The following is a 12,445-nucleotide window of genomic DNA, read 5'->3' as shown; positions in this document are numbered from 1 at the left end:
CACCCACAGCTGGTGATCCCCCTGAGTCCCTTCCAGCTCGGGATATTTTATAGTAAGCAAGTGCTGCTCGATTCCCTGAGCCTCGAGAGGTGCTCGGGAGGTTCCATTTCAACGGGTCCCATTTTCCCGGCTGCGGTTGTTTCTGAACTGTGAACTCCCCCAGCTGGCGATGGCTCGATATTGCCACCAACCACGTCACACGCCAGGCTGGGGGTGTGCGGGTCTGGGCGAGGGGTGTCCGCAGGGCACACGCTGGGGCAGCCACCGAGCGAGCGGTGACACCGCGGTCACCCGTCATCTGCGACAGGACACACGGTCAGCACTGCCTGCAGGTGCCATGGCTGGGTGGGGTTGTTGCTCTCATGGAGTCTGAGCATCGTGGGATGATGGAAGGGAATGTGGGAAGAGCTGTTGGCTTAATGCTCAATCAATATCCATGAAGGAACAACACACTCAGACCACTTTTGACTTCAAGAGGACACAGCCACAAAACCTGGCCTGTGCCACATGTTTCAGGTCACTTGCACATTCTTCTTCAGACATCAGAGCTTACAAAAAGGTCACTGACTATCCCCGATGGAGCTACAGGAGAGCTGGATTGGAGCCTTGGACAAGGGCATGGAGTGACGGGACAAGGGGGAATGGCTTCCCACTGCCAGAGGGCAGGGATGGACGGAACACTGGGAAGGAATTCTTCCTAGTGCTGAGACATAGGTTGCCCAGAGAAGCTGGGGTTGCCCCATCCCTGCAAGTGTCCAAGGCCAGGTTGGATGGGGTTTGGAGCAACCTGGGCTAGTGGAAGGTGTCCCTGCCCATGGCAGGGGGTGGAGCTGGATGGGCTTCAAGGTCCATCCCATTGTAAACCTTTCTGTGATTCTATGACTGTATGATTCTATCCCATCATGTCACTGCCATCCAGTAAGCAAATACAACGTGGTTGGGGTGTGAGGCCACACCACACTTACCTTGAGGCAGAGAGCCCTGCACCACTGGGGTTGCTGGGACTGTCAGAGGGGAACACTGCCAGCATAATGTCTCCAAGAGCAGGGAACAGGTGTGGGAGGTGGGAACAGCCTTTTGTCAGCAAAAAGAACTGCAGGTTGCACATGTCAGCAGGTGTCGTGTTCAGTTTCTCTGTGACAACTAAGAAGTGCTTGGAAATTGGTCTCAAGGGCCAGTCTGGAAAAAAAGGTGGGATGCTGGATGTTTCAGTGTGTGCAAAGAGGAAAGCCTGGAGCACCTGGTGACCTCTAAGAGGGAGGGAGGAAGCAGAGGGAAACAGCATGTATACTTGTCCAAGGGAGGTGGATGATGAGAGCAGTGCTGGGCGGTGGGTGAACATCTCCGGGTGGACCAGGAGATATCTTACTGGGACACTCAAAACCATGCCCAACTGGCCAAGGCTTCCTGTGGTGCTGCAGCAAGCAGAGGTCTGGCAGGGGGTTGAGAGCACTTGGGGCACTGCCAGAAGAGCCCCCACAGCTGCCTCTGCTCTGGGTCCCTGCTTGCTCCTCCAACAATCCCTCAGACACCCTGTGGCTGCCTCCCCATCCCTCCTTTGCCGACCCCACAAAAAGGCCAGGCCCAGGCAATTGTGTACAAAACCTGAAATAGTTTTACTTTGCTTTCTTTTTTTTTTTTTTTTTTTTCCTTCTTTTTTAAACTTTGCTCTAGGTTTACTTAAGATTTTCGTGAAGTCGATACAAGAGCATTTGATATGAATCGGTAAATAAAACACCGTCATAGATAGATAGCCACGATAAACTTTGTTAGAAATGTACATGTCGCGAAAAAAATAATACTAATAATAATAATCATAATCATAATAAAAAAAGCCGGCGCGACGCCTAGGCCGGCACGGCCCTGGTGGCCCTGGCGGTGGCCCCGGTGGCCCTGGCGGTGGCCCCGGTGGCCCTGTGCCACGGCGGCGGGTGGCTCTGGTTCCCCGCAGGCGCCGCGCCCCGGTAATGTGTGTATATAAACAAAGCCCATAAGAAATGTACAAATATAAAAAGCTACAAACATTAATAAATTACATCGTCACAAAACACGGAAACACTCCACAAGGTGCTAGTAAAATAACTGTCTCCCTCCTCGTACAAGAAGTTACGCAAAGAGCTGGTACCGGCGGGCGGCGCCCGGAGAGACCCTCCCGTATAAAAACCCGGCGGTGGTTATTCCAAAAGCTATGTACAAGCTACATTCTAGGAAAAGGGGGGCCCGGGAACGCGGCGGGGTGGCAGAGGGGTGCCTGAGAAACGCGCCCGCCGCCTCCCAGCCCGGCGCCTCGGCCCGCGGTCCCCGCCCGCCACGAGGCCTTGCGGCCCCTTCCCGCTCTCCCGACTCTGCCGCCACACCGGCCACGGCCGCCCGCTCTGCTCGGAGCCGGGCGGGAAGGGGGCCCAAGGCCCGGAGCCGGGTCGGTGCCGGTGCCAGAGCGGGGGGGACCGACACACTCCTCGGTGGCCGAGATTAGTATTAACTTTTTGCGGCTAGTCGCTCTCAGCATTCTGAGAAAGGACATCTATATTAAAAAATATTTATAGCAGGATTCTGTACAGTCCGACCGCTGAAAGTTAAAGGGATTATTGTGGGGGGGCCCAGAGCTGGGTGGCAGTGTCCCCAGAGCCACTAGAGCAGCAGCTTCCCATTCCGGTGGATCTTCAGGATCTTGCCGAGCCGCTGCTTGGCCGTGGCCATCCCCTTCGTGCGCTTCCCTGGAAGGAGAGCAGGGTCGCGGTGAGGGCCCACACCTGCCCCACACCACCCCACAGGCACCGACCTTCTGGCTGCCTCCTGCCCCCCTGGCCCTGCTGACAGGCCTGCCCAGGACCTTCAAGGACACCCGCCAGGACCCTCGAGGCGTGAGGGCCTCAGCGAGGAACACAGTCCGTGGAGAACCAATCCTGCCACAGTGAGGGCACACTGCCCACCCACCCCCAGGGACCCGTCTCTGCTGGGGACCCTCCTGCTTCTGCAGTGCCAGCCCTGCTGCTCTGTGTCCTCACCTGCCCTGGCTCACTGCTCACGGTCACCTGTTTGCCCACAGGGTGAATTCGAACCCTGCCACACCAGTGCCATCCCGCTCCTCAGGGAGAGGCTGCACAAACACAACACCCACACACAAAAACACACCACACAGACACAAACACACACAGACACAAACACACAGACACAAACACAGAGACACAAACACACAGACACACAAACACAAAGACAAACACAGACACAAACACACAGACACACAAACACACAGACACAAACACAGACACAAACACACAGACACACAAACACACAGACACAAACACACACAGACACAAACACACACAGACACACAAACACACAGATACAGAAACAGACACAAACGCACACACATGCACACAGACATACAGACACAAACAGACACATAGAAACAACACACACAGAAAAACAGACACACAAAACACAGACAGAGACACAACACACACACACATAAACACACACACACAAACACACATACATACACTAACACACACACACAGACACACAAACACATACACACACAAACAGACACACAGACACATACACACACACACACACAGAGCTCCTTGCACCTGCAGGCTGCTCAGGGATCTCTGGGCTCCTCTCTGACTTCCTCTATGGGAAACGTGGCACAGGGATCCTGAGCTCACACGCCACCACAGGTCCCAGGACAAGCACTGTCTTGAGGATGCCTGGCCCTCACTCACCACATTGAGACCAACCCACATACCACACATCTCCATATTTCTCCTTGTCCTCTCTTCCTGCAGTGCCAGAGACACCACCTGCATCCAGCCTCACCAGGGGATGCTGGAAACACACACAGACATACATGCTTCCTTCCTGCAGATCCAGACTAGCACCAAGGCACTCCCACACACCCCAGGTGGACATCACTCCCTGTCCTCATCCTGATGAGGACACCACCACCACCAGGAGCCCCAGTAATGTGGTAAAGTGAGCTCTGTGCTCCCTGTGTGCTGCTCCTGGGACTGGAGCCGCTCCTCTGCTGCTCCCCAGCTACCACCATACAGTCAGGAACTGCCCCAGCACTGCTGGGCACAAACCCAGGCAGCCTCTCCCCTTCCCACTTATCTGCCACAGGGTCAGTCAAGTGCGGTGCCTGCAGGGACTCAGCTCCTCTCCACTGGTCCCAGCTGTTTTAAGTGCCCCAGATTTAAAGACTGTGATGGTGTGGGTGACACTTCCCACAAGAAGTTTCCTCATTTCTCTTCCTTTCACACACTCTGTAAGACTGAGAGACCTTTCCTGAGGAGGTCCTAGAACTTCCTAGTTCTGCTTCATCCCACCATTTCCTTCCATAGTGCCTTCATCCCAGTGATGCCCAGCCTGGTGGTCCCCACACTCAGTACTCTCCTGTGCTCCATGCAGAGATGCTTTGCAGTCCCCTCAGAGCTTTCAGCTGTCCTAAGACCCTGCACAGGAAGATCTATCTGATGGTGCTCCACCCCCTGCCACATCAGCCTCTCCTCTCTTGGCAATGACCCCTTCCCTCCTTTGAGGACTGAGTGATCCCATGGGCAGGGTGGGATCCACATGCCTGGCCAGGCTCCCTGCACAACACCCTGCTGTGTTGGCCAGCTCACCAGCCACACTGGGGGTTGGCTCCATCAGCATCTGGATCTGATAGATCATCTTCACACTACATCTTCCACTACCTTGGAACTGTTTCCCTAATGCCACCATTTCAACACAAAGGCAGAATTCCAGGTAAACACATTCCTTCCACTCTGGCTCTGCAGAAAGCCACAAATACTACTAGCTCCTGGCAGGACCCCAGCACCTACCACAGGCTATACTCATCCTCCTTTATGGCCCATCCAAGCTGCCAGGATACCTTGCACTTCCTCTAATCTGCTCCACTCAAATACAGGGAATTCAGAAGAGATGTGCCACATTGCCTCACTTGTCACATCAGGGTCTTTCCCACTGGGATCACACACAACCTTCACACTACGCAGCGCCTGTCCCACACTCCTGCCTCAGCCACACCTCCTGATCCAAGTATAAGCAGAGAACAGGAGGTCCTAGCCCAGATCCAGGCACAGCCTCAGCTTTGTCACACTTTCCCTATGGCAGACAATGAGAGACCTCTTCCTGTAACCTGTGTTACTCCCAAGGTTTGCTATTCCCCTGCTTCTCTGAGGCAACTCTCCAGAGAGATCTGTAGTGTGCCCTGCCTCACAGCCTGGGAGGAGTGTCCTCAGGCACAGCACAGGGTGGTGTACAACCTCTGCCACCATCACAGTGCTGCCCTATTCTGAACAGAACAGCCTCCTCTTTCCCCAGACAAGGCTTTGCCAGACAGGCTGGACTGGGATGTGACACTGTGGGTGTTCCTCACGAGCTGAGGCCACGCTCAGCAGTGCTCCTGACATGGGATGCCTCACACCCTGCAACCAACAGCCCAGGAGCAAAACACCTCTTTGGCCCCCAGTGCCAGGACAGCCGAGGCCATGGGCCCTATCTCTGACTGGATCTGACCTGCATCCAAACGTCTGCACTTCTGCATCCCCACGGCACACACGGCATGTGAAGCCCCTGTAAAAGGCACGGGTTACATGACGGCTTCACCCTTCCCCACTCCTGCACCACAACCCCCGGCGTTTCCTGGTACCTTTGGGGAGGCATTGTTCTGCGAGGATGAAGAGGGTCTCCTCTGTGTGAGGAAACAACCGGGTGCCATCGGCTGCGATCCCCTGTTAGGCTGGGCGACCCCAAAGGTGCTGGCCCCTGCGGTGTACTCGTGATCTGTGAGGCTGCTGGCCTGTGACTCCAGCTTCGGCTCGGGCGAGCTGCCTTCCTGAGCCGCTTTGCTTGCGTTGGGGGCTGACAGCTTCTTTTTGGTATTTTTTTTCTTCTTGCCTTTTTGTTCCTCCTTTAAAATGACAAAGATGAAGCTCAGATTAATCCCCAGAAGACCTTTAGCTAGGGCAAGGGCCAGCGGCGTTGCTTAGGGTGCTGATACAACGAAACCCCGCGGAGTTGGCCACGGGCAAGCGCTCGGGGGCTGTTCCGACACCGTCTGGCTCACAGCTGCACACACACGTTTGCCTCTCGTGCCTCTACGTCCACGCCCAGGGCAGAGCCTCCTCGTTCGTTACCACTGCGGCGAGCGGAGCCAGCCAGGGCCGCACCGACACTGCCCTGGCACGGCAGCGGGGTCGGCATGAGCAAAGCTTTCCATCTTCCACAAAAACTGGCACCTCCTATCTTCAGGGATCTTCACACCCTTTCACAACAGCATGGAGGGTATTAAACATCCCACTGATTCAGCCTCTGCTTCCCGCTAGGACACACACATCATCTCCTGACCTGTAACTGCGCCTGGACATGTGCACCACGAGGACAGCAGTCTATCAGCCCTGAGTCCCTTGATTACTTTCAGTTTCTTCTTGATGATACCCTGCCACCATCCTCAAAGCTCTTCTACTCAACAGTCTACATCGCAGAAGCCCAAAGCCACCACAACCTGCATCTCCACCAACTTCCCGAGGTGCCTCACCAACCTTCCTCCAGTAGACTTTGTCAACTTAGCACCTCCTCATGTCACCTGTCTGGGGCCTATCTGACCTCTTCAGAGACTGGACACCTGCCAACACCCAAAGTGCCCCAGTACCTTTGCTAAACTGGCCCCTAACTACCCACAGTTCACCAAATCTTTGGAAGCAAATCCTGACACTTCCCAGCAGCTGATCTGCACAGACAGGCAATCACATCAGTCAGGCTCTCAAATACACACCAAATACACTCCTTTGGGACAACCTCCTCCTATTCTACCCTGGTAGCCATTCTCGCTCCCTCACCACTCCCTACGCTTTTCCTCTGTCCCTTGTCACCCTGTGGCGTGCTCAGGTGTGTTGTGACACTGTTGGGCTTTGATCCCGTTTATTTCCCCTGAGACTGCTGAGCCTCGTGTCCCTGGCATGAGCAAACACTGTGGAGGGCTGGCACTGTGCTGCACTCGGGCACGGCTCTGCTGGGGGACAGGGCTCTCCTCCCCTGACAGCTCCTACTGCCCAAGCAGTCTCTCACCTGCTGTGACAACTTGGCGGCGGCAGCGGCGAGTCCGGTTTCGATGGAGGCGACTCTCGTGCCCTCTCGCACCGGCCTGTCCTGTCGAGGCACTGAGGGGCCAACTCGTGCTGCAAGGCAAGCAGAGGCAGGTGAGGGGCAGGGATGTGCCTGTGGGAGCAGCACAGCCATGCACAGGGCACTGGGGCTCTGCCCTCCTCAGCAGGGAGAGATGGGGATGGCCAGCCTCTGCCTTTCCCTTCCCAGGGTGTGACTGAAGGCAGAGGTGCCAATGGCCTCCGGGCACAGCAGCGTGGGGAGAAGCTGCTGATAAAGATGTCACACAGCTGAGCAACTCCACAGCCACTTGAAGCCAAAGCCGTGTGGGTGTGTGCCCACATTATGGATATGAGCAACTCCAGCATCATTTCCAAATGGATGGCGCTCACTCCCCCTCGGGGGAGGACATGCAGTGCCACAAGCTGCTGAGACATGGGCTGCTTGTCACACACACAGCACGCCGTGGAGGGGCCCCTACTCGTGGGCCACATCAAAGGGGTCTAAGGACCCTCTTGCCTGTCGCTGCCCCAACAAACCCACCCAGCTTTGGCTGAGCTTGGAGGAGACCAAGCTACTCAGCTGTCCAGGGATTGACTGTTACCCCTCTGCTAAGGTGCCACCAAGAGTGTGAGGAGAAATAAACCAACCAAGGAATGATTTTTTTCCTGCCAGCTGATTGAAGGAGGAAGGCTAACACTGCTCAGCAGGAATCACAGTGCATGGATCACCTCCCACTGTGCTGGAAAGGGTTAATCCTTCACATGATAAAGAAATCACTAGTTACGGTTTCCACACTCCTGGAAAAATGGCTGGGTTTTAGGGACCTGCATGATTTAGCCTGAGTCTGGGCAGCACAGACAACATGGACTTACCCGTCGGACTGTAAGGGGCATCATCTGAACTTTTCCTTTTCTTTGATCGGGATTTGAAAACTGGATTATCTTCATCTGATTCGAGAGAGGGTAAACTACAGTAGGAAACAAAGGCAATAGTTTCAGTGTAGGAAACAGCTCTACCCTGCACGTTGCTCTGTCCAGGTGTGGTGACCACAGGCACCACAGCTGGATGGTCCCCAGAAGTGCCACTGAGGGCTGGCAGCTGCGACACTCAGGGGACTTTCCTCTGCTCTCATGCACACACTACCCTTGGGAGCTGTTGTCATTAAACTGTGACCGGGTACTTTTAGGGTACTCTGTAATCACAGAATCTCCTCAGTTGGGAGGGACCCACCAGGATCATCAGTTCAACTCCCGGCCCTGCCTAGGACACCCCAACAATCCCACCCTGTCCCTGAGAGCGTTGTCCAAACACTCCTTGGGCTCTGGTAGCCTTGTGGCCGTGACCACTGCCCTGGGGAGCCTGTTCAGTGCCTGACCTTCCTCTGGGCAGAACCTTTTCCTGATATCCAGCTTACCCCTGCCCTGGCACAGCTCCAGCCGTTCCCTTGGGTCACACAGAGCAGAGATCGGAGCTGCCCCTCTGGAGGAGCTGCAGATCCTTATGAGGTCTGACCTCAGTCTCCTCTCTCTAGATGAAGCTGAGCCATTCTATGAATGGACTTCCCAGCCCTCTGGGATAAACACCAACTTTTCTGCCCAAACTTTTTCCCAGCCTTTTCTAAGAAGCTTCTGTTGTTTTTTTTCACATGCATTTCATTTTCTTGCCAGTTGCCATTTGTCCCATCCCTGGTGTTGGCATTCCTGGGGCACGTGGCCATCGACACTTGAAGTCTGCGGATCACATGTTGCACTGGCAGAGCCTCTGCAGACCCAGCCTGCTCACAACCACTCTCCATTCACTGGCAGCACCGGCACAGGGAGCAAATTTGCCCCTCAGGACAGCACATGTGACATCTGTCAACCACAGTCCTGTGCTGCCCTTTTCCAAAGCATGTCCAGGACTCCCACTGCATCCCAGTGCGTGTGCACTCCAGTGTCTGGGCAGCCTCCTGCAACCCGTCACAGCAGCCCCACTTGGCAGCTCTATTAATGATCTGAAAAGACCCACTTCTCTTTCCCAACTGGAGCAAGTGATTCCTGATGGTCACACTTGCCAGGGAGACTGAAACACATGCAGAGACTCTCCTGCTATGCAGCATAAACCAATTTCTTGCCCCCTTAGGCACTTGAGGCTTCCCAGTCCCTATCAGCATTTACTTTATTGTCTTGATTTCCTCACTTATACACAAAAATGCTTCTGCATATTATTCTTCAGCCTGGAGAAGTCTTCAGGGAGACCTTAGAGCCCCTTCCAGTGCCTAAAAGGGTTCCAAGAGAGCTGGAGAGGGACTTTGGAGAGGAGGCTGAAGTGACAAAACAAGGGGGAATGGCTTCCCACTGCCAGAGGGCAGGACTAGATGAATATTGGGAAGAAATTCTTCCCTGTGAGGGTGGGGAGGCCCTGGCACAGGTTGCCCAGAGAAGCTGTGGCTGCCCCATCCCTGGAAGTGTCCAAGGCCAGGTTGGACAGAGCTTGGAGCAACCCGGGTTAGTGGAAGGTGTCCCTGCCCATGGCAGGGAGTTGGAATGAGATGAGCTTTAAGGTCCCTTCCAACCCAGACCATTCCATGATTCCATGATAATTATGACAGAACTGATGTAACTGGTGCAAACTGGCTTTGTGCTCATTTCTGCTGCAGATGCTTGGCCTTTTCTGCCAACACTCAAAATAACACTGGATCCCTTTTCCATGTACAAAGCCAACTTCTCACCCCTCTCAGCCAGATGTTTCTTTGCCGTTGTGCAGACAAGGACATTTCTGTCACGAGTGCCTGACCCATATTCTGAGACAGTCTCCTGTTTCTGGGCTGACTGCTACAGTTTCAGGGGCTTTTCATATTTCTGAGAGTTTCTCATTGTGCCAAGCCTCGACTCCAGCCTGCCCAGATGGCTGTGTCACCATGGGCTCTGCAGCCAGTCTGGTATCACAGGGTCTTCGCTGATTTTGTGGTGTAGACCTCGTGTTACAAACACTCCTCCTCACCAAACACCGGCCGACACCACCACGGCAGAGCAGGAGAAAGCGACCATGGGCAATGGGGTATTGCAGACATGCACACGTGTGACCATGCAGCCCCAGGCACCCCTGCTTCCTTCCTACTCACCGTAATCCGAGTCCTTAAAGCAGGCGTCCAAGTGGTCCTGATCCTCATCGTAATCCTCGATGTCGATGCTGTTCTTTGTGCTTTTCTTCAGTAACCGCTTCCCGGCGTTTTTGTTGCCGCCGCCTGTTTTTTTGGAGTTTTGCATGGAGATGGAGTTGTTCTTCGCCTGGTTGGTGCCCCACGATGTCTGAAGGCAGGACTCTGAGGCCTGGAGGTTTGCCATGGAGAGCATGCCCTGGATGGCTTCCTGGGTGCTGGGGAAGCAGGTGGCTGGCTGTGGGGACACAGGGAGAAACACAGGAGCCATCAGTGATTCCAGAAACACCAACCCCTCACAGACAGCTCACTCTTTTCACAGCACGTTTGTGCTAGAAGAGATTCCCTGGTTCCTTTGAGTAGCTGGACACACCGCCAGGGACAGCAGGTAATTTAATGGAGCAGCAGTATCCCAGACAGCACCTCAGATGTGGGCTGATACCCCAGAAGCACCACGTGGCTGAGCACAGGTGGGCAGGTTCCTGGGGGCTGTCATTGCTCTGGACAGGGCTCAGGGAACTTTCCTAAGCCCATATTGTGTTCCCAACAGTACAGTGTCTCTACTACCAGCTATCATCATCATCACCATCATCATCTTTATCTTTTAATAATATTATTTCTCTACCTATATATATTTAATAGCTATTTATCTGTACTTCCAAATCCTCCTCCTCCTCATCATCATATTTTAATAATAATTTATAATCTATACTACCAACTCCTATAAAAGAGAGCTTATGCACCAGCACTGATGGGGGATGTCGTGGAGGGCTCTGCTCCATACAAGCAGTTAGAGCAAGAGCATGAACAACTAGAAGGAAGTTCATAGTCACAGGCCCCAGTTCACAACAGGGACTGTCACCCCTCCAGGATCTGCTGGAAGAGCAACACGGTGAGGCACAAGTAATTTGAGAAGTTTCTGCAGCGCATTGGGAGGGTTTTCTGATGTGAGTGTGGGACGGATTGATTACAGGAGATACCGGAGAGAGACAGATTTCCTTGAACTTCCCTTCTAGTATTGATTGCCCATTATCAGCAGACACAGCACATCTACTGCATTCCTAGAATAGGCTGAGGTCAAACAAGGTGTAAATTCCTACTGGCACTGACAGTGAGGTGGGAAGGCACCCTGCCCACCACAGAGATGAACACAGATAATCTCACAGGAGAACACCAGACATTAATTCTGTGACAGGCAGAACACATCATCCACTATTTCCAGAACTTTGGAGTTCGGGCAATTAGTGAAATGCAAAAAAACCTTGCTGTGGCAAGGGTGCTTGTTACAGCTGTGGAACAGAAGCCATGAACACACAGCCCTTCCCAAGAGAATCAGTAGCACCACATCGCTTTCTGCTACTTGAGCTTAATTTGGGCTCAGGATAGAGTGACATACAAGACATAAGGAAGTTTCTGGGCACTAAGGGTATTTATAAATAATCCTGAAAATGAGCTAAGACTGGTGTTAGCTCACAAGTCAGAGAACAGAAGAACACTAAAAAAACCTATTTAGGAAACAGCCATTTAAATTCCTCCAATATCATGCCTCCTCCTTTGCCTTCTCTCTGGTAAAGGCATATTTTGCACCATTTATAAGGAATTTAAACATATCTTCCTCCACTCTTTTTCCCTGAATTGTTTTTCCAAGCACTGGACTCTCAAAACACTGCAAACAGACCATCAAACACTGACCACTAAATGGGCAAATCAGAAAGGAACTGCCTTAAGCAACACAAACTTCAACAAATGAATGGTGGGATATGATCAAAACCAGAGTCTGAGAGTCAAACTCCAACCTGAAATGGGTGAAATGTCTCAGAGACAGAGCTGCACATGGGGCAGAGTGTTTCTCATTAGGGCATGCGCCTGGTGTGCTTCCATCAGGGTATTTCAGCTTTTTAAGTCAAGAAAAATTTCAAGAAGACTCAAGAAGCTATTTGGAAGCTCTGGAAGAGCCGTATCCCCTTTCTGTAGCTTTAGCAATGATTTTTAAAAAACCCCCACATTTATGAAAGTAAACTATCAGAGAGTTACAATTACAGCTTAAAAACACTTTAAAAGAGCATGGGAGCAGGAATAAAGCAGCCAGAATGTTTTTGCCTCCGCAGCCACCTCCAAACACACAGTGGGGTGGCACTGGGCGATAGCTCTGACCTGCCTCAATCCCAGCAGCCTTGTGTTCCTGTTCTC

The 12,445-nt window shown here is 53.1% G+C and overlaps 1 protein-coding gene across 1 annotated transcript in view; it reads right to left on the bottom strand.

Moving 5' to 3' along the window:
* Window positions 1-1,595: 1,595 nt before the first annotated feature.
* Window positions 1,596-12,445, bottom strand: part of PHF2 (PHD finger protein 2) — an 82,409-nt gene continuing 71,559 nt past the window's right edge. The window contains 5 exon segments of the mRNA XM_032699131.1: window positions 1,596-2,717; window positions 5,660-5,920; window positions 7,078-7,187; window positions 10,220-10,480; window positions 10,483-10,493. Coding sequence (XP_032555022.1) covers window positions 2,664-2,717; window positions 5,660-5,920; window positions 7,078-7,187; window positions 10,220-10,480; window positions 10,483-10,493 — 697 coding nt within the window. The 3' untranslated portion in view covers window positions 1,596-2,663.

The sequence above is a fragment of the Chiroxiphia lanceolata genome, chromosome 11 (assembly GCF_009829145.1).
Source record: "Chiroxiphia lanceolata isolate bChiLan1 chromosome 11, bChiLan1.pri, whole genome shotgun sequence".
NCBI lineage: Eukaryota > Metazoa > Chordata > Aves > Passeriformes > Pipridae > Chiroxiphia > Chiroxiphia lanceolata.
The sequence above is the reverse complement of the archived record's forward strand: the minus strand, read 5'-3'. Positions and strand labels throughout refer to the sequence as shown.